General features: G+C 38.7%; 1 protein-coding gene across 3 annotated transcripts in view; it reads right to left on the bottom strand.

Moving 5' to 3' along the window:
* THEMIS (thymocyte selection associated) overlaps positions 1-22200 on the bottom strand; it is a gene marked incomplete at its 5' end in the record, with an annotated part of 82339 nt that continues 60139 nt past the window's right edge. For 2 of the 3 annotated variants that reach the window (XM_082048692.1, XM_082048694.1), the window contains 3 exons: positions 2489-2649; positions 6577-6730; positions 16081-16234. In XM_082048692.1, coding sequence (XP_081904818.1) covers positions 2538-2649; positions 6577-6730; positions 16081-16234 — 420 coding nt within the window. In that variant the 3' untranslated portion in view covers positions 2489-2537. Of the gene's footprint in view, positions 2150-2488; positions 2650-6576; positions 6731-16080; positions 16235-22200 lie in introns of those variants that run through there. The other variant, XM_082048693.1, reaches the window with a different exon arrangement.

Raw genomic sequence — 22200 nt, 5'->3', positions numbered from 1 at the left:
TACACAACAAATTCTTTTTATTCAAATACCAGATTGCATATGCTGGCATAACAAACCAGGCCATTTTGAGTTGTTACAAAGAGAAATACAAAATTTTGTGAAAAAAGCTTAAAATATATTTTAAATACACACAAGTGATGTGTCAGCCAGTTACAAGTTTTGTACACACCCGCAATCCTCCATGTTAACTAGTGATATGCAAAACTCTGTATGCTACATATGCATGAAATCAAGGTACTCTGAGCAGTATTCTTAATATCTAATTTGTAACCAATTTGAATAGGAATGAACCTTTATCTTGAATAAATTAATGTGAGACAATATTGAGAAATTCTAAATTATTTTGCATGAATGAAAATTAATTATTCAGTAGAATTTTAATAGGCCAGTCTGAAGATACTATACTGTCTGTTTGAAAATACTTTTTCTTTAAAGTGTATTAAGGCATTTCTGTGAGCATTTGCTTTTTAACTTCCCAGTAGGACTAAAAATACAGTATGTCTAGGCTTTCTAAACATGTTTTCTTTCTCCACTCTGCTGTCTGGGATTTCTGGATATGCCACTCTGATCAAGCTGCTGCTAAGCCTCGAAACTCTTGGCACATCAACTGTGTATTTACACATTGGTTCTCAATAATTTGAGAGTCAAAGCACTGCCAGAGGGATGTGCACTTGCCCTAGATTTAACTCTTCCAGATACACAGCACTTGCTATGAAAGTGCCACCCACTTATTCTTGCATGCCATAAACGATGGATATCAGACTCACTCTGCCAGAATATGAGGATTAGATCCAGTGCCACCCAAAGATGTTAAACTCTACCTGTGCAGCTCATGTGATTGCACACAGCGATCCCAGACAGGAATACAACAGCTCTAATATCAGCACCAATTACATGCTCGCTGAGAAACCCACTGAGATGCTCATCTCTTTAAGCAGGGGCTCTCTCTGCCACTGCTCGGCACCCACAGGGCAGGGGCAGGGCACAAAGGGAGGTCCCTCCTGGGCTAAGGAGCTCTTGTATGCTTTCAGATGCCACGTAGCTATTTGGGTCTTATTTTTCACTCTCAGAACTACAAAGTAAAAGGAAATTCTTCAAAGCAAACACTTGTGTTGTTTTATAAAGGAGTAGAGATTTTGCTGCTCCTTCCATTCCCTCTCTCCAGTGGGGCAGTGTTGGCTATTCACACATGAAGCCTGGAGGCACCTGGGTCTGCCTCCTCTCCCAGATGCTTGTGTGGGAATACAAAGTACCACAAGGTGCAAGTGAAGTTCTTTAGCACTGCTTTTTCAGACCTCTTAAAGAGGGTAGCACGTGCCTCTTTCTCAGTTGGGAGGGCTGGCACAAACACTGCTCTTTCATCTCCAACTTCTGTCCTTCCTTCCTGGCTGTGCTTCCAGCAAATTACTGAACACAATAGCAAAATATGCAACTCTTGTGTGAATCCAGATAATTTAAGCTGTGCAAGGAGCTATGGAGACGACAATGGTATCTAATTTAGGCACCCACGGTTGTTCTGAGTAGCACTTCCCTCTGGGAGGAGTGGCGGTGTTTTCCAGGGTGAATTACTTGCTGTACAACAGTACTACTTGTGTGATAAAGCATTGCTCATTGTCTGACAGATTGTCAGAATCTGGCTGTTTCTAATTTTGAGCCTTAACCTGAAGCACATGAAACTGGCTTAAGAAATGGATGTTCACCTCAGACGATGCTTTATTACCCTTTCTACCCTTCCCTTTTCCCAAAACCAAAGGAAACAACCACGCAGCTGTTTCAGTAAAGGATGTTCCTTTTGTATATGCCCTACAGTGGTTCATAAAATCAACTGGATTTTCAGGTACAATAAGAATGAAGGATTGGACTTGGTATAATTATCTGAATTCATTAATAAATACGTACAGAAGAACTTTATGTCTTCAAAGGGTCATGATACATTAGCTGGTTTGACTTCTTATTTAGGACAAGTAAGCAGTTTAGCCTCTCAGGGGTTTATCATAGTTAAAATACAGCCTCATATGCTCTTCATGAGACAAGAAGGACACTTTCATGAGCTGCTTTTTCTTACAGTTGCGGACAATCTTCATGTGTGAAGGACACCGTTTCCTGTTTGTTTCCAGGTAATTTCACAATTATTTTGCTTCAGATGTCTCTGAAAACAAATGAAACAAAATGACAGGGTAAAATAGGAAACCTTAACTTTTAGATTTAAAAATTACACAGAGAGTGTAGGTGAACGAGCTCTTGAGTCAAATTAATGTCTGCGAGTTAGGGCTCATCTGTGCCATAAAATGGTTTGTCAGTGAAATTACACCAGTAATTCCAAGACTACAGCAAAAATAAAGCTAATATATGACTCTGACACAGCTATGCCAGCAACTTTGCCTAAATGTGTGGAACTCATACCAGTAAATTTTTCTTTTACTAGTATTGCTTATATAGTTTATGGAAATGTTTGACCTATACAGGGCAAAAGTGCTCATTTAGTCAGTGTAAGATGTGGCTCCAGCAAAAGTTTTCCCAGTGTTTCTCCATTGTGATTACATCCATGATGCCTGTGTTATGTTGCTGGTCTGGCAAACATGGGAAAAGAGATATCTCCTCTTGCAGAGTCTTCCAACAGGTCGTACCTGGGGGACCACAGGTGCAGGCCTAGAGGGAAGTTAATTAATAATTTAATTAATACTTAATGCTAATATGCCAGGATGCTAAAATTTCACCAGTGCATTCTATTCCCAGGTCTGCCATGCTACAAAAATGCATGTTTGAATCTGCCCTCTGTGGCGATGGCAAGACCCATGCATGGAAGAAGAACATCTAAATAATCATGGTATTCTCTTAGTCCCCACTGCCCTTAGGGTCTCTGAAACTACAACTGCTTTGGGACAGGCTGCTGGAAGTCCTGACTGTGTCAAAGCTAAGAACTGAATTGCAGCTCTCAGAGCAGCAGACTATTTGCTTCCTCTGGACTCTTCCTTCCTTCTGTAATCAGCTTTGATTGCATCCTGGAAAAAAGCTTCAGTTTGCATGTTAGGGAAAAGTGAAAATACCAGGCAAAAGAAAAATTAACTAACAATGAAACTTAGCAAAGCAGGTGATGCCCCCACATCTGCAATGGAAATTACTTAAAAGGAGAGGGACTTCTAAAAGTGCTGGGAACATATTACTCTAGTAATGGATTTGGGTTCCTCACTTCAGTATCCCTGAGCCTGCAAAGTTTGACTCAGCCTTTCACCAGAGCTAAAGGGAGCTGCAGAAGAAACAGCTAACTTAGAGTGTCATTGGTATGAAAGCTCCAGGTAAATGTTGTGGAAAAACATTACCAAAGGATTAATGAAACAGCTGTGGGGTCAGAAAGGTTGTTTTTAATTATAAATGAACTGTCTGTAGTCTCTGTTATGTAGGAACCTACATCTCAGCATGAGGTAAAAAAAAATAAAAGTTCCACCTCAGTCTGTTTCATACAATTACTTTTTTTTAAAAGTCAACACAAATAAAAAATAGAAGCACTTTGTTCAAACAAAACTGCATCAACTTTTGAATTCACGACAAGAGGAAAACACAGCTGTGTCATTTTTCCATTCCCTGTTGCACTTCTCTCTCTTTTTTACTTTTCCTTTTTTTGGCTCCTACTTAATAAGCTCTTGGGCTTAGTCAGCTGAGGCCATTCCTTTTCCAGCACTTGTGCGAAGTTCAAGTCCAGAAAGCAATGTCCTGAAACAGCTTGACACCAGTAGATGTTTTCAGCTCTCCAGGTGGCTGGACCATGTTGTTTCTGTCCTTATCCACCCATGAGGTTACAAGCAGTTGTCAGCACTGGAGACAGAAGCTGTCTTCTCTGGTTTTGTTGTTGGGTTTTTGTTGTTGTTGCTGCTACTGCCTGCCTCCATCTCATTTTTGTTTGCAGGGACATGGGATGGGACATTATAACAGCACCAGAGCTGCTCTTGTTCATTGCAATGAACTTTCTCTGTGCTCCTTTTTCTCAGACCCGAGAAAAAATGGTATTGACAACTTCTAAAAGACTGTCAGACTGAGGGCTTTCTTTTTTTTTAAAAAAAAAAAAAAAAAAAAAAAAAAAAACAAAACCAAAACAACCCTCTCCAAAACCTGCTCATGGCAGTAAAAGGAAAGAAGCTTGTGTTGTTAGAATGAAAGCCACACATTTGAAATGGTTTCAGGGTTTCTTTCTGCTTTCTCTTGAATCTTTAATGAAAGGTTAAAATATGTTAATGGTGGTTGTTGCTATAGCAAGCTCAGGCATCTGTAGTCAAGTCCCTTGCTTAATTGCTTATTGTTCTGGAGTGATGAGGTCATGTTAACACCATTGACCCTCTGGCTACGTTTATTATGTCAAAATTAACATAGCAATGACCTGAGGCAAATCTCTGTTCTTTCTTTCTCTCTCCTGCTTAGAGTGAGGACTGGTTCTTTCTAGTATCACCCTGGCATGCTTTGGCCCTGACTGTGTAAAGATTTTTTGGGGGCACTGGTGAAACACTGCAAATAATAAATACTGATTTTCTCAAAATATACCTGACTGTTGAGGTTTGACTCTGTATTTCATTAAAACTTTTTTTTTCCCCCTAATGACTCTATTTTGAAGTAATTTGGATCAATAGATTTAATTTTGATAGATCTTCTATATCAAATAATTAAAACCTGATATTAATAAGTATCATAACGGTTATTTGCAGAGGGACAATGGGTGGGAAATGGTTGACTGATGATGAGTTCTTGAAGTAGAACTAACATGATCGAATGCTAGGCATTTGGCACCAATACAAGAGACAACACATTTTGTGCATTATTTGCCTGTAAGTAAGCCTAGAACGGCTAATTTTGTTATTTTAATAGCCCCTTCAACTAGATGTGTAGCATACCTACTCAAAAGCTTCATCAGTCCTTTTACCTGACTAGAGGCTTTATAGGGCTTTTCCCCACTTTAAAGGTTAATTTTATATGCCCACATCAAATCTTTATTTGTCAAAATGCTCAAAAGTGCAAGCACTGAAGCCTCATAGAAATTTTAAGTGTTAGATAAAAGCCATAATGGAGGATTTCTGATAGTTGGGGGGAGATCAGCAGGCAGAAGGAGCTATGTGCTCCTTGGCTGGCTAATGATTTCAGAAGGTGGATACTTCTGTCATCTACAGAGGATGATAATTTATGGGATTGCTTCATAATCCAAGACAGACAGTGATATCCTTGGAAGTGGCAAAGGTCCTTTCTTTTATATTTTACTAGTGCCCTCAAAGAAGACAAACAACAAAGTGAAACCTTGCCTCTATTGGCAGGGAGTTTAAAGGGTAGGTGGATAAAAACGTAAAGAAGCTGGTGCCATAACAGCAAGTAGTATAATTAGAGAAAGATCCTCTGAGCTGATATTGCTTCTTGAAACTGTGCTTTTCCCTTAATGCCTTTAGTCAAAAGAGGGTTTCATTCTCTCTTTCTTGACTTCTTTAAGAGATAGAACAAGTCTCCATCCTCAGCAGTATGTGGACTGTGAAAATAATGCATTATGTGACATACCCTATTTTGTTTCATTTTTCAGTCTTTCCTGTAACTTTGGAGTTTCTGTGGCTGTGAGAAGGGCAAGAGATAGCCACATGGATACTGCACACTGCTCTGGATGTCATGTTTCTAAGGAGTTTGAGAACTTCAGAAAAAAATTAGAACTTATTTCACATTCAGTATGCTGCTTAACTCAAATAGAATAGAAACGTTGCATACCATTTTCAAATAAAATACATATTACATTTTGAAATAAAATATCACTTCATAATAAAACCATTTTATTTAATCTCTGAAACACAATATTTCAAGTTTTGCTGGGATATCAGGGGTTTCTCTTAACAAGAGAATCAACTCAGCCAAATCAAGTGAAGTCCATAGAAGGCTCACTCATGAGTGAAAAAAAAACTAGGACTACATAGTTTCATTCAGACCTAGAAAAAAAAAAACCTCTAAACTGTGTTTAGCTGGAAATGATGCTTGAAGCTTTTAGAAGCAAAGGCAAACTTCACTAACACTTTAAGTCTCTTCAGACTGCCAGAGCAAAACCTCAAAGATTTAGTGAAAACACAGATAATTCCTGAAAGCTTTTGAAGAGACAAACCTTAATGATGCACAACAAGGCATCCACATCTAAAAAGAAGGAAAGGACTGCATTTAGAGTACAATGATTTGTTTCAGCAAACTGGCACAAATCAGAAAAATCAGACAGACTTTCCGAGGCAAAGCCTTTCTCTGGGTTTCTGTGCGTTTTTGTTAGGATAACTGTTGTTCTAATTCAGGCTTTGCTTCCACCTGCAAACCTGGTCTTGCATGTGCACTTCTGTCACCAGAACAATCATAGGTGTCACTTTGACAAAGGTGATATCACCAAGAATGACAGGGGGTCACAGGTATCAGCTCAGAGGTGCCTTTCCCATGTTACTCACAGAACATCTGGAGCAACAGTGGCATCTCCCCAGGGAAAATCTCCCTCATTTTAAGGAGTGAAGGTCACCGGCCAGTCTGAAAAATCACTCTGCCCACACTTGTTTGCATTTGTAAATGATCACAGGTCACACTCACCTTCTTCCTTCGGAGGATGCATGCTTATTTCTAACTGTGGTGCCTTGAAATATTTGTCTTAAGTTTTCAATCGTGTTTTCATCCACATAGTCGTAGTTGTGTTCTTCCTCTTCCTTTTCTGCCTCACAGTTTCCAAGTCCCTTATTTGTTAGATCTGAGTAATTGGCAAAATTAACTGTAAGGAAATTGAAGACTCTGTCCTTGTCCCCAAAAATGTACAATTCATACAGACAACCACAAAAGCAAAATACAAAGAAGCAAAGTTCTCCTCATTTTTCTGATTTTCACAGAGGTCTTAAATGACTTGCTCAAGGTCCTGAACAATATGTGTCAGATCAAGAATGAAACCCCACTGAGTAGTTTTTGAGTGAATCTTCACTCTTAAGAATTCCTCTTTCAGTCTTTGCATAATACTTGTAACTCCAAGTCTGTGGTCAAAATAAATAATCTGTTGTCCATTCCCTATTAGTTGTTCACAGATAACTCTAAGGTTTAACAAAATGGTTCACATGATTGCTGACAGTGTAAATTAGGCAGTTAAAATTGTCTGACCATATCAGGAGCAGAGCAGCCCACCTGGTCTGTGCAGCACCTACAATTTCTTTTGTAGATTTGCTCCCATTATCTTGTGTTTCATTGCCTGAAAAGATGAGCTTCTGCAGCTAGGAAACTGCATTGTTATTTTGGGATTTCCTAGAGCCATAACCCCCAGCTACTTCTTATTCAGAAGACATTATAGCAGAGATGTAGTCATGAAAGTGGTTTGAAGTTAAACTGAAAAGTTTTGAAGTACATTTCTTCATGTCACCCTAGACCAACCTTGGCAATGATGAGGACAAACCTTCCAAAAAGCAGTGGCCTCTTCCCACTAGAGCAGAGACCCTCATGGGAGGCTTCTTTGCAGCTCTAGAGCCAGGATGGGCTCTACTCCAAATTTAGGCAGAGAACAACTTCACCTTGCAGCTTCACACCACAAGCTACAGACCCCAGGGTCTCCTCCCCTGTCTGTGTGGTTCTACTGCTCCCTTGAGGCTAGAGGTAGCTCCACAAGATACATGGGACTACTGGTCACATAGAACAGGACCTACAAGAGTCAGTCACTGAGTGCTTCATATCTCCAGAGCCACCACACCACTCGACCCAGGTGGTGGTGGGGGACACCTAGGCAGCTGTAGGACAGAAACTCCCGCACCATTTGCAGCTCACCCGCAAGGTTAATCAGGAAGTATCAAATTAAATGGAGCTGAGAGGATACTGTGTTTCTGAAGTAAACAGTTTCACCTGAAATAGCAAAACAGTGTGAAATATTGCTTTTGGTACAGCTGTTACTGTTTGGTTAATTTGCTACTATATAACCTGAAACAACCTGCAAATATGCACAAGGCCTCACAGCTTATCTGACCTCCCAACAAGGCCAAACTTGTCAAATAGATCCTTCTTTATGAGACTGAGCTGCTCAAAAAAGTATCCTCCCTCTTGTGACTACCATGCGCCCTTTCACTGAGAAAATAGCTGTATACTTTCTTGGTGGTCTCCAAACCTCACTTGTGTTCCTTGTGAGTCTCTCTATGTCTGAGGTGTCTCTCCCTGAAAAATTTGTAGGACTCATTTCTTTCTGAAGTTGTGCTCCTCTCCTTTATAGACTTTTCAGGCCAGAAATAACCATTAAGTTACTCAAGCAGCTGTCTGGCCACACCAGCACAGAATTTATCATAAATCAATTTACCTACAAGTCCTCTTGGCACTTTTTAGGAATGAGTAAATTAGTGAAGTATTTCCAGATCTAGGCATCAAAAGGGGAAAAAATAAAATACAAACAAACAACAGAAACCAAAACCTCAAACCTATGATGAGAAATTTAATGAAGATCTCACTCACACACGTGGCCACTATCTTTTTAATATGCATTTCCAGGTTTGTAGTTCATTTGCAAGTTGGCTGTGTTTGATATCAGGAAAAGTAAACTAATGAATAAAACAGGCACTGAAAGAATAACCTAATCCTTGTGATTCAGCAAGGGAAATATTGTTTGTGCACTTAGACTTGCTAATATGGATCTAAAGTACAGATTGCTAACGGATGGCATAGCTAGACTTTCTTCTTTCCCAAACACACACAAACAAAATGAAATGCTTCTAAGTGAGACAGCTCAAGGAGAAAGGAAATTAATGTCATCATGCAAGACTAAATTACAGCTGTCCTCAGTCCCAAACCTGTGTAGTATGTCTTCTGAAATGTATATATTTACACTTTAATAAAGCATTAAGCAATGAATAGGACAAGCTGAACAATCCCAAGGGGATTCTGAATGGTGAAATCGATGCAATTTGCTTCCCTGATTGAAAAAATGTCTATTAGCCTGAACACTGAATTACCAAATCAGATATGCCATCTCACCCTGCTAAGAAAACGAGGCTCATGACATCATGCTGTCTATCCATCCATATGTCAATCTCTTCAAAACTTCATAAGGTTTTTTTTTTTTTTTGCCAATTTCAGTCATATTTGAAGAGGGGGCAGAAGTCTCAATGTGGTTACAAAAGGGAGAGTTGAATTAGTTCCTCTATTGAAAGAAAAGCATGCAGAACACAGCTGTTATGCACTCCATTTGGCAGCAGGCAGGAGGATAAATCAGCATGTACATATCGGTTGGCTATTCAACACACACATAGCTCCAGACCTGCTTTTTTTCCTTTGATAGGAGTGCCATAAGGGGAGTTTTGGTTATTATCAGGGAAGGGGAAGAGAAGCAGTAGGGCACCACAGACCTGGAAACTTATTAAACCAAATTTCATTAATTCTGCTCTTCCTGGAACAATTTGTATAATTACGTTTGTCTATAGTGGAAGGGTAGTGCTCTGCAGACTAAAAATTTCCATTTATCTTACTTGCATCCTCAAGTGGGTAGGACTTTTTTTTCCCTTGGAATGTATTTGTTGATTTTTCACAAATTTCAAGGGCACAAACAGTTGTCATAACTCTTCATTCCACCCTCCTTCAAAAGGCAGGCAAAAGGATTTACCCATCCCATCAGGACCATTGCCTGAATACAACTAGTGCTAGAAACCCCAACTCATGTAAATAAAAGGCTACACACCTACATGCCTCTGGCCATGACCATAACAGTTCTATAGCTGTGGTAAATATCTCAGTTCAGGATTTATGTTGCATAAATTAACATTCAGCCACATTAATAACAGTGTTTATATCCATGCCTAACTTGAAAACAGTATTTGTGAGTTATTATGTGCAATAATATTGTGAACTAAACATGGTAGAACCACATCCTTATTTCTGAACATCACTTAAGTGAAAATGCACAGAACTGAAGGCATATGCATAAGCCAATGTAGTTTTACGAACAGTAGTATTTTGTATGCTGTGAGCCTGGTTCCAATGCTTTTCAGTGCTAATGAGAGCTAATACCTTAGGGAGTTCTACTGAAAACTGTTGAGTGACAGCAGAATCAGAGCCCATAAAACTGATGGACTCTTCCTTGAGATGGTATCTATCAACCATTCCTTTGCATGATGATGTACCATATCTTTAAAAACTATTAAGTGCCACAATCAAAATATTTCATATGCTCTGTAGGTTTTCAGATAGTGTTTATTTAATGCTTATTTCTGCCCAGAATCTACTAAGCCATTATGTGGAAAATCATAGAATGGTTTGGGTTGGAACAGACATTAGAGATCATCTAGTTCCAATCCCCCTGCCATGGGCAGGTACACCTTCCACTAGACCAGCTTGCTCAAAACCCCATCCAGCCTGGCCTTGAACATTTCCAGGGATGGGGCATCCACAACTTCTCTGAGCAGCCTGTTCCAGTGCCTCACCACCCTCTTTGTAAAGAACTTCCTCCTAATATCTAATCTAAATCTACCCTCTTTCAGTTTAAAACCATTACCCCTCATCCTATCACTACACTCCCTGGTAAAGAGTCCCTCCACATCTTTAGGTCCTCTTTAGGTACTGGAAGGCTGCTATAAGGTCTCCCTGGACCCTTCTCTCTCTAGTGTTAGGGAACAGACTGCCTTAGCTTGTTAAACTAATTGGTATACTGCTTCTTATAGCACTCAGTTAGAAACTACTTATATACAATTTGATTAGGATAAGTAAATTTGCTTAGCATAACTTCTGCAGGCTGTGAACCTTTGAACTTTCTGCTTTGTTATGTAAAAAAGGCCTCAGAGTCCTCAAGCTAGAAGATAAGGGGAGCTGCATCCCTGGAGATAAGTAAAGGAACAGAATAACGTCTAACAGAAGAATGTTTTGGCTATTGCCAAGAACATACTTTCTCCAGCTGCAGGTATAAAATATCAACTGAAGCTCAGAACTTTGATTGACAGCCTGTCTGACAAAAAATAAGAGATCCAATGAAGAACAGGGAGGCCCAGACTTGAATTTTGCATTTGGCCCAGAGTGACACACGGAGAATGAGGGCTTGGATTGTGGGGGTGTAATTGTCCAAGTTTTTGTCTGCTGAGGGTGCCTCTTCAGGAGGCAAACATCTCAAGCTGCTCTACACTGTACCTTGAGAAAAAATTATTCATTTTAGCAGAATTTCTGGAACCCATGTCTGAGCCTCTGCTGCGGGAAACCTAGGGAAAAGCAACTTCCCTAACACTAAACCCCAACTCTCTCAGCCTGTCCTCACATGGGAGGTGTTCCAGCTCCCATTCATCTTAATGCGTTTAAGTTTAACCTAATATTTAATTTCTTCAAAAATCTTACATTTCTTGAAAGAGACTTCTGCTGACATCTTTCAGCATCCTTTTATTTGTGAATTTTCTTCTTTGTCTCTTCTAGTCAATGCTGCAGGTTTTACTGAATTCTAACATTCAGTGATTTCCACTGTTGTGCCCCTCTTTCTGTAAAATAAATCCTCAGTGTATCGACAGCTCTTGGAGATGGGAAATGGTTGCCACAAGTTTTAAAGGATCACATATTTCAGGCCACATCGTACCTTCCTGCAAGTGAGTAAAGAGAAGGGTGCAGGGCACCATCATGCGCCCCCTGGACTCCCAGTTGCTTCTCTGTGCTGGGCTGGTGGAGTTGGGGAAGCACCACAAGGCGGGATAGCACTGCCAGAGGGAGGGAGAGGTGATAGATGCAAAGTCCCATTTAGTTACCTTGCACGTAACTGTGAGATGCCTCCTCCTTGCAACCACTTCTACAAGCTCTTGTCTAGAACCTCTGCATATTATTGCCATTAAAATCAGTCATATCTAATAAACGAGGGAAGTCTGTAAGGATTCAGAGTCTATGCTTTCTTTCCCCTGTTTTACAACAAGAGTTTGGTGAAGAAGAAAGCTTTTTGACATGTTTAAATATAATTTACCAGAGTGTACTCATCACCCTCTGAAGTTATGTGATCTTATTTTAAGTAATTTTCTTACCTTTTTAAAAACTTATCATAGAAGATGTGTCAGCCAAGAATAAGTTTTGTGTTCACAGCCCAAAAAGCAGGAAAAGGTGTCCAATTATTTTTTTAGAGATAGTTACAGGACCGTAGGAGCCAGAGGATCTAGTAAAAGCTTTGCTCTAATCAAAGACTGACCTAAAGTGTGGAAGCTGGAGAGAATTGTCATACATGTGTACAGTAAAGGATTCCCAAATCATACTGTTTATGCCTATGTGTCTAATTCTGAATTCTAGTGGGAAAACCCTATGATTTCACCAAAGAAAGAAGAACTTTTTCAAAATAATTCCAAATTCTGTGCTTTTCTCTTTTTTTGGGATATTATGTTTAATTTGTTTTAATATTTTGCTTAAAGCACAGTAACCAAATGTATTGCCCTAAGTGATGGGACAGCAAGGTACAGCACAAGGGCAGAAATTTCCTAAACCATATTCATTGCCAAATTTAGCAGATGTTGTATGTGCACCCTAAACTGCAATCAGAGGCCCCCTCCTTTTTTTCTTTCTCCAGCCTACTGGCCTCCTAAATAAAGTGCCTGAAGTCAGAATATATAAATATCTTCCCTAAAATGTCTTGACGTCAATAAAAAAAATAAACATAAACACTTTTTTATTGCAGACTGCAACAATTCCAGAAACCTAAGCAATGAGCAAGAAGATTAGGTAATGTTTTAGAAATGCTACTTAGAATAAATTTCAAGGTTAAAGAAAACTGATACAGCAGATTTCTGTCGAGGGTTATTATCCTGCAGATATGGCTACTATTTCTAATGCATTCAAACTCAATCAAATATAAGAAAATAATATCTTTAGTGGACAATTCAGGTTTAATTGCAGCAGAGGAAAATGGTTCAATTTCATAGAAACAAAGATAATAAATCCTATCTTTATTAACAAGAACTCTACAAGGAACAATAATAGAGAACTTAAAACTAAAAGAAAAAACATGTTTCTTTTCTTTTTGGAACTATCTGGCCTTAGTGAGAAATGGTAATTGTCTCTGTAACTGTTTCTTTTTTGAGAGCACAGATTCAACATCCTTATTAGGAATTTGAAACAGGTTGGTGTTTTGGAGGGTGACTTAACACTCACCAGTAGAAGTTTAAAGATTAGTCAGTGAATGGTGCATTTCCTCCCACTCAAAACCCACAGGAGTGTGTCTGTGTTATTAGTCTTGACATATTTTCTAATCCATTATCTTGTGAATTAGCAGAGCAGAGTACACTCGCTGGAACAGGCAAGCCTCCTGCACGCAACAGCGGACTCATGGGGATCCCTTGGCTGGCCAGGAAGAACTGCTATATCATCTGATCCAATATCCTGTATAATTCTGCAGTTATCTTTGAATTAAGCCAAATAATCTTGGACTATACTAGCACACGTCTTTCAGAAAAACCTTCAGCTTTGATTTGGGTGTGTCAGCCTACAATCCATCCCTGCTCTTTGGTCTAGGTTAAATCTGCCTAGCTCAAATTCATACTATACTCAAATGTAGATAAAGTTTATATAGGGAAATACTCCAAAGAAATTAAAGAAGTAGCAATTTCTTAGTCTTGCAAAATATACTACCACTTGATTTTCTATTTATGTACTAAACAGAGGTACTAAGAGTTTATTTGAAAACCCTCAGTAACAAAGACTATCTGATCTTCTGCGAGTAGTCTAAACTAAGACAGCATACAGGATGAAGTAAAAATTAATTAATTGCAGCTTTCATGAGGAATAAGGCAGGAAGCATACAACTGACGAGCTTTGAAATCAGAAACATGGCTAAGAACTGGACCAGCTGGGAAGAGTTAGTGCTATGGATCTTTGCAGGACAAGAGGCAAGCAAACCTTCAGCAACCCTAACACATGAAGTTCAGTAAAGGAAAACGCAAGCTCCATGCACCAGTACAGGCTGGGACTGACTGGCTGGAAAGCAGCTTTGCAGAGGAAAATGTGGGATCCTGGTAAACAAGCTGACCACGAGCCAGCAATGTGTTCTTGTGGCACAGAAATGCAACAGCCTCCTGGGCTACATTAGGCAAGGCAGTAACCAGCAGAGATCTTTAGCTCTCTTGTCAGCACTGATGAGAGCACACCTATAGTGATGGGTTGAGATCTGGGCTCCCCAATACAAAAGGAACATGGACATTCTAGAGTGGATCAAGCAAAGGGCCATGAAGATGATTAAGGGACTGCAGCAGGTAAAACAGGAGGGGAGGGTGAGAGGGCTTGGACTGTTCAGCCTGGTGAAGAGAAGGCTCGGGGAGCATCTCATCTCTGGGTATAAATACCTGATGGGAAGATATGATGAAGAAGGAGACAGACTCGGTGATACCCAGTGACAAAAGAAACACAAGCAATAATAAATACTCTCACAATAGGAAGATGGTTCCAATACAAAGAATGGAAAGTCTTGGCCACTTTCCAGTCCTGTTATTGAGCTGAAGCCTTAGTAATGGTAGCTCCCAACATATTTTCTCAGCCAAGAGATCTCAGTTCAGAATCTACTGCACAGTTCCTGTAAGAGGCACAGGAAGGGACTGTATGACTCCTTGCTGAACAAACTGATATGCTGTGTTCAGAAAAATCTTTGAAAAATCTTGACTGTAAAACCGTTATGTGACTTTAGCCTGTGGGGGAGTCTGAACTCATCAAGTAACATCTACATGAGCACTGAGTCCTGTGCTTGTGAATAAGACAGTCCTCAGCACAAACTTTAAGCCTGGCTTACTTCAGTGAGGATGCTTTGGGCATGTTTTCTTCAGGTGTGTCCCCCTCCAGCTTCCCATAGCTGCCTTGCCCCACAAGAGACAAATATGTGTGAATGATCCAGCTCACCCCTGTAGCATGGACAGCTGTTTTCAAAGTCAAACCCCAGTAATTTGCAGGTAGTTCCCTTGGCACAGAAGACTACAACATTAACACATCTTCGTATTCTATTTTTTCTGAGGTTTAAATAGACAACACTGTCTTTTGTAGCTGCCAATATGGGAGCTTCAACATTTACCCCTATAAAATCTAATCAAATCATTAAGCAGTGACAAAATGGAGCCTGCAGGGAGATTTTTCAAAGCCACAAAATAACAAATTTGGGATTATCTTTCAAAACAAACAGATACCAAAACGCCTTTCAAAAAACAGTCCTCAAATAATCGACTTCCACAGCAATAAGGACTAGTGAATATTCAACAGGTGACAGCAATTCTTCACTATAAAATTGGTTTATGTTACATTTGGAAGTTTCAACGCATGTAGTTTCCAATAGGCAATTCTTTTCAGGAGTCTCACACACTAAACGACAAGACAAGAAAGAGAAACTCCATGGCTAGTTCTTGTATTGATAACAATAATCAGTTAACAAATGCAGTTAGGATGAGTATTTGTGCTTTTGCCTTCCAAATGTTGCAGTGTTGTAATCAATGTGATATGCTCATATTTCAGATATAACCTGTGACTGACAGATTAATGAAATAAATTCAATTTTTAAAATTAACTGCAAAGCCTTTTGGATTTGCCCTTTTATAATTTAGCATCTCAACTTCAATATGATTCCTTTCTGAAAAAAGAAAAACTTGGAAGGTAAGTAGAAAAACTAACCACCTATCAAAAATGCTTGCAAAATCCAAGCAAATGATGACATTTAAAAAATAGTCAGTCAAGTAATTTGATTAATATCTTTTTTCTTCAAAATACAAAAATGTGAGTTGAAGACGTCTTCATATATTTAATGCAAATTGCTTGCTTGTCTTTAATACCTGTTGGAATCAGTGTTTTTTGTAACACATGATGTGTAAGCATCATTCTAAAGCAAAAGGAAAGCACATCTTTTCCACATGTCTGTTCCTAAAAACTACTGAATATTCATGCTGCAGTGTCTAACAGAGTTTAATACCATGCTGCTGTTGAGAGCTTCGATGAATTTGCCTTATGGCATATATGGAGGAAGAACAGAAATATTCACTTTCCATCTCTTTCGACTAAGCCACAGATTTCAAGTGAAATCACGGAAGATAATCCTGTATGTAAATTATTTTTCAGGGTTAGGGTTAAGCTTTGTTATATTAATAACTCAAACCATAAAGCTTAACTGACCTTTAATCACACTGGTTTCCACTAATGTAGCTTTCCCAGTCATGTCCTTCTTATTCTCACGATGCACCAAATCATTCTGACAACTAACTTGTAATTCCGAAACACTGGCAGCTTGATTTGAGCACAATTTCTTGGTGGTGTCTACATCGAAATTCTGAAATTACATAGAAGAGCACATTGACTTTACATGTAAATTGTTACTCCAAACTGGATGCATTCAGAGATGTGACACATGAGAGCAACATCCTTTGGGTTACTTCTGTGAATTTTAACTACAAATCTTCTGTTTGTCAAAGTAAGTCATCAATCACGTTTACCATAATTCTTGTCTTTGAGGCATGTACATCACAAAATAACATGATCAGAAGTCACTCTAGGTGAAGAAATTACCTTCAAAACTTTTCTACAGTCTTTTTTTTAGGGGGGGAGGGGAAGGAGGAAGGGGGCATATGGAGTCATGCAAACACAAGGAGATTAATATATATCCCTTTTGGTTGATACATATTTCTTTCTGATTAACTTTTTTATTGTATCATTCATTCATTTAATGATTTCTGTTACATATTATATCACAAACTCATATAAAGTCTGACATTTCAATTACATTTGTCCAGTAGCATTCATAGCATAGTTAGATGATAGGAACAGGCAGTTACGGAGTAATTAATTACAGTGTTATTACATTGCAGAAAGTAAGTTACATGGCTGCAATACTTGTACCCCTTGAAATTCAGGCTTGATACATACGTTTTCATAATTCTGGGCGTTTTCTATGTGTGTGTTTTACTCTTGTGGGGTTTTGTTTGTTTGTTTGTTTGCTTGCTTGCTTTTAATTCTGAGGTATTTATGTCATAAATACTTTCAGTCAAATAGGTATTTTTCATCTGGGTCAAAAAATATATGTTCAGTGAAGCTATACAATAGCTGCTGTGTAGGTACAGTCCAATTGCAATCATTATACCAGAGAACATATATTTTAAAGAATAATCAGCATAGATTTTCCGTTCAAAATCAAGCATCGGTTTTCCTCAGCAATAAAAAAGTCCATCTTATTCAGAGAGAGAAGGTCATGTTGGTAAAACTGACAGTAGCTACACAGTAATAGTGTTGGATATTTTCAGAATCAACCCACACTTTGCAAAAGGACAACATAAGCCTACATTTTATGACAATCTGCCCCTTTTGAAAAAAAAAAAAAAAAAAAGATATCAGCTAGAAAGTCACTGGTAATTGAAACAGAAAATTTGAGAGAAGATATTAAGAAGAACAGATGAAGATGAAGTCTGTAAAACATATGGACAACTTTCCTCAGTGGGTGGGTCCCACTCTGACATAAGTGGAAGACCCTCATTTTTCCGTTAGAAGAATCTATGTCAGTTTTCTCCGTTTTCTTAAATAAACATTGCAAGCTCAATCTGCAGGGACTGACTGAGTTGCAGTGTTCAATGCAACTCTGTGTGGTACGGGGTATACAATGCTGGCTAGTGCTCTTCTTGGTTGCAAAGGAGCCTCTGAGGTCAAGCAAAGCTTTAAGCAGTGATGTGATACACAAAAACCTCAGGAATTTGAACAAAAAGAAACACAGCTGAGAAATATTTTGCAAAGAAGACAGGAATGTCAGAAGAGGTTATCAACAGCAGAGAATTAAAATAACCCAATGGAAAAGACAGTGTTCAAACTAGGATGATGCTCAGCTGGTGTGTTGTGGAACAGCTTCACTGAGGTTACAGGACCTTTGTCTTTCACCAACAGAGCATGGCCTTTCTTTGATTTCCAGTTCTTTTCTCAGTCATCTGCACCTAAACATGTCGATATGCACCACCTGTTTGTTGCCAGTCAGGGTTGGCAATATGAACACGCACTTTGCAGGTAGTTATTGAGAAATGCCCATCTTCTCCTTGCTTAAATAACATTTTTTCAAAGCTGTCACTAAACTTATCCTATCCCCAGTATGAGTCATACCTCTTTATCACAAATGAAGGGTCTTGGGAAGGGTAGGGAAACATTCATTGTCAGATTCTTCCTGTATTCTTTTGGGATACTTAGCACACAGAAAGCTTTCACTTAAAAGTCAGATTTCAGATAACTAGGGAACCTTAATTTAAATAGTAGACATTAAAATATATATTATTCTTTAAAATAATTAATTCCCTTATTTTCTAGTCAGCTCATTATTATTTTTTTAAATAATGAATTCTCTTATTTTCTAGTCATCTCCTAATTCAACATATTAATCCTAGCAATCACTATCATGAATGAGTATGCTCAGATTTACCTATTTTGTATTGCCTTAACTAACTAAAAACATGCCTTGACATCAAAACAGAAAGATCCCCTCATTTAGAAGAGCGTGACTGAAGTTTGTGTTAATCTTATCAGTCACCAGCAAAACCACACACTGTGATACAATGGTTACCTAGGGCACCCTGCAAACAAATTCAAATATGCAGAACTCGAGTATTTAAAAATAAATAGGATTACACAAACTAGATTGTCACTTTACTATATGCTGAAACCTGATATCACTTTAACATTCTTAATAGCACTATAGATAACAATTACACTAGAGACCAACAGAGATAAGACACTTTTTTAAACTATACAAGAGTGAAGTCTTACAGTTGTCTTTCAAATTAACAGCACAGGGTTTCCATCTATGTGGAGTCATTGTTCTGCTAATTGAAAGAAGTCAGGATATCAGGCATGGTTTTCAGTACTGTTACTGCCAGAAGAAACACTAATTCAGTTACAAACTCATGATCTGAATCACAGTCATTTGTTATGTCTACTCATGAGGAAACCCTGTATCGCAGCATTTGGAAAATCCAACCAACAGCGACAGGTACGGGAACTAAAAATTTTACCCCAATGGCTAAGCATTGCCCGTTACATCTCTAGGTTCATTCATTGTCCAGAAATAACTCAGAAGACGAAACAGAAAGCTGTAAAGGTAAGGTGGCGTGAGACTGCACAGTCCCTCTGAGGAAACAGGAGGTGTTACATCAAAGAAGATACGAAAAAGTGTGAGAGCTAAGGTGAGAACTGAAGGGCTGAAGATGCATCAGTTTAGTAAGAACAGAAGTTTCAGCATCCTGCAGAAGTTGTGAGTGCGTGTAGAGTTTACCTAAGATGCAGGAACTGAAAACACTCAAATAGCAAATGGAGTTTCAGAGTGAACGGTTTGAATTAATTTCCATCGATTCCCTGAAGAACATAAAGCACTGCACTGCTGTGCACGTGTGTGTGTGAGCCACTTCCAGCCAGCAAGGCTGCCCTCCCCCTGCCCACACCAGAAACAGTGAAGTCTGAAGCGGTTCCTATTCTTACGAACGACACCACACAAATAGTAAGGCTTTGCCTACCTACAGGCCCAGTCACACAAACCATGTTCCAAAAATGCCCATTTTCCATGCAATTTAAGGGTATTCTAGCACCCCCTTCTCACAGCTCCGAGGTGCATTCTCCTCTGACTTAAAAAATTCAGGCTATTGACAGTTGTCGCCCTCTGAGTATATCTTTCATTGCTGTGTCTAATTGCTCTTTGAACTCATTTACATTTCTGATACCAACATCATGTGGCAATGAGTTCCAGAGTTTACTCCTGTATTGTGTAAAATTTCCTTCGGTTTGGTTTTCCTATTTTTAATTTATTTTTTCACTGTCCTACCACACAATTCCATGCTGCTGCTGTGATCCCTCTCTATTCATTTTCTCTCTGCATTCAGGTTTTTACTTTTTCCTGAGTCACCTCTTCTTCAGGCTGAAGAGGTTGTAGTCCATTTAATCTTTCCTCTTACAGGAGTCAAACTGTAATCCATGATGCACCAGCTCCTGAAGTTCCTACTGCTTTGCAAGATACTATCAAAAACTACTGAAGTTAGTCCATCTGCCACACATACTTCAGGCAGCAGTATTTGGTCACAACTACTCAGTAAGTCAAGAAAATAGCACAAGAGTTCTCACAGTTAAAAAAACAATTTTGGAGGGGCCCAGCAAAATTAGCGTAACCTCTGAGATAGAATAGCTGAAAGTGACACTCTTAGAGCAAGTAAGGAAAAAAAAGGCTGTTAAATCTGTTTGCAAAAAAAGAAAATAATACATGTGTTCATAACACACATTATTGTTTTGGTTGCTTTTATTTTTTTTATTTTTTTTTTTAAAGCCTCAACGGTATCTAGAACATTCAGAGTAAAGGACAAACAACATTTGTTTAAAGTAGAGAAAAATGTGGGAGTAAATATGAAACCAACAGCTGTCATAGTCTCTGAAAAGGCTGTGAGATATGTAGTGGCATAAACCAATCTGACAAAACTACGCTTTTCCAGACAGAAAGTCAAGCTGTTATATGATTACAAATGACTCCGGCGAAGAGGAGTACTCATTTGTCGGAGCAATCAGTGCTGGACATGGCACTACACCTTTAGAGTACATTTATTATGAGTCACCCATGCTAGTAGATACAGATCATAAACCTTTTACTGCAATCTTCAAAGACAGCTTGGAGTGGCACTCTTTGCTACCTTCAGAATCTCAAGCCAGAGTTCGAGATATATGTCTTTACTTTGGCATATACTGCACAGGTATACCTGTTAAATGCTTAATTGCTGCATGCACCTTTCCAACAGAAAAAAAAAAAAAGCTGTGTAAAAGTGAAAGTGTAATTAATGATTTTGCAGTCCAAACACATTTCACTGTTTCCAGACAAAAAAAAAAAAAAAAAAAAAAGGCAATATATCCACACAAGGTACAAACATAGATTCTGTAAGAAAATCATACAGCATTGTATTTATGTGGAAGAACAAATGAGGTTGAAGGAGGCTTCAGCTCTTAATATTTCAAAGCAATTATGAGAAAGGGGTAGAGCAAGATATATTGGTCTAAGTGAGACAGGGTATTCATAATTGCTGATTTATAGAGAAGACTTCATGAGTTTCAGAGCAACCTACAGAATGGCAACCTGTCTATATGTTTTTGCTCCAACCTTCATTATATCTGCATGACTTTCTGCAGGGACAGTTTGGAACTGCAGTGAATCAGAGAAGAATCACAGGTTTTGATTCCCATATTGTATCAATACAGAACCGAGGTAAGTGCTGTCACAACCAGAACCCTAGACCATCCTGAAACACAGATCTGAGTTATTTTTTGGTTTGCAAGAGCATAAGCTGGAATAACTACATTCTGGAGTAACTACAGCAGTCAGATTTAAACCAATGTCAGTCAAAATAAAATTTCACCAACTATATGACTAGATGTAGGAACGGATACTTCCACCTAAGAGATGGGAAGCACAAATTCAAATAATGGGAATATGCCCCTGGAAACTGCTGAACCTCTCAGGAAATTTGCATTATTATGGCAGACAGTTAGGACTGATTTATTCCACTTGAAAGGAAACAATTACCTTTAGATTATTACTCATTTGTATCCCAAGGTAGCCTTCTTGCTTGATCTATTGGCAAGCCAACTTATCTTTCACATCAAGGTAATTTTTACAAGGGCACAGTGTACCCATAGTTAAGGGTATTGACAAAGGTCTATGATTTTGTAGTAAAGAATTTTAACAGTCTTCCCTATTGCACTTATTCCAGTACATGATATCAAGCCTTCATTTTCCACAGTTCATTGGAGTGTAGAAAAGGAGAGGAGCTAGTTGGAAGATGCTTCAGAAAGGCCATGGGCAATAAAGAGGATCCTCATTTAGCCTCATTAACATACAGGACAGGAGCACTTTGGAGAATTATTATTTGCCTGCAGAACTCATGAAGTACTATAACTACAGATGAACTATTTTTGCCAAAGAAAGGGTCAAGGTTATATCGTTGCAAAGACAGGAACAAAATTACATTAGTTCATGAGTTCTTCTCTGCCTGAAAGGGACATGAAACATCTGATCAAATTACTTTTTTTTTAGTCAGGGTTCAAGCTCTTAGCAGGTTTCTCCTTCTGAAGGTACTTTCTGTACATGCCAACAATATCACAACTAATTTGACTTTCATTGTCTGTAGTTCGGGTTTTCCCAAGGATTTAAATGGGAAGGCTATGCAATAAAGTCATGATATATTGCAGACAGATGCCACTGTAGGCTCATTCTTAGTGTTCAAACCATGTATTTAAAAA

This window comes from Streptopelia decaocto (assembly GCF_964273445.1).
Source record: "Streptopelia decaocto genome assembly, chromosome: 3".
Classification (NCBI taxonomy): Eukaryota; Metazoa; Chordata; class Aves; order Columbiformes; family Columbidae; genus Streptopelia; species Streptopelia decaocto.
Note: the sequence above shows the minus strand (reverse complement) of the source record. Positions and strands in the feature narration are given on the sequence as shown.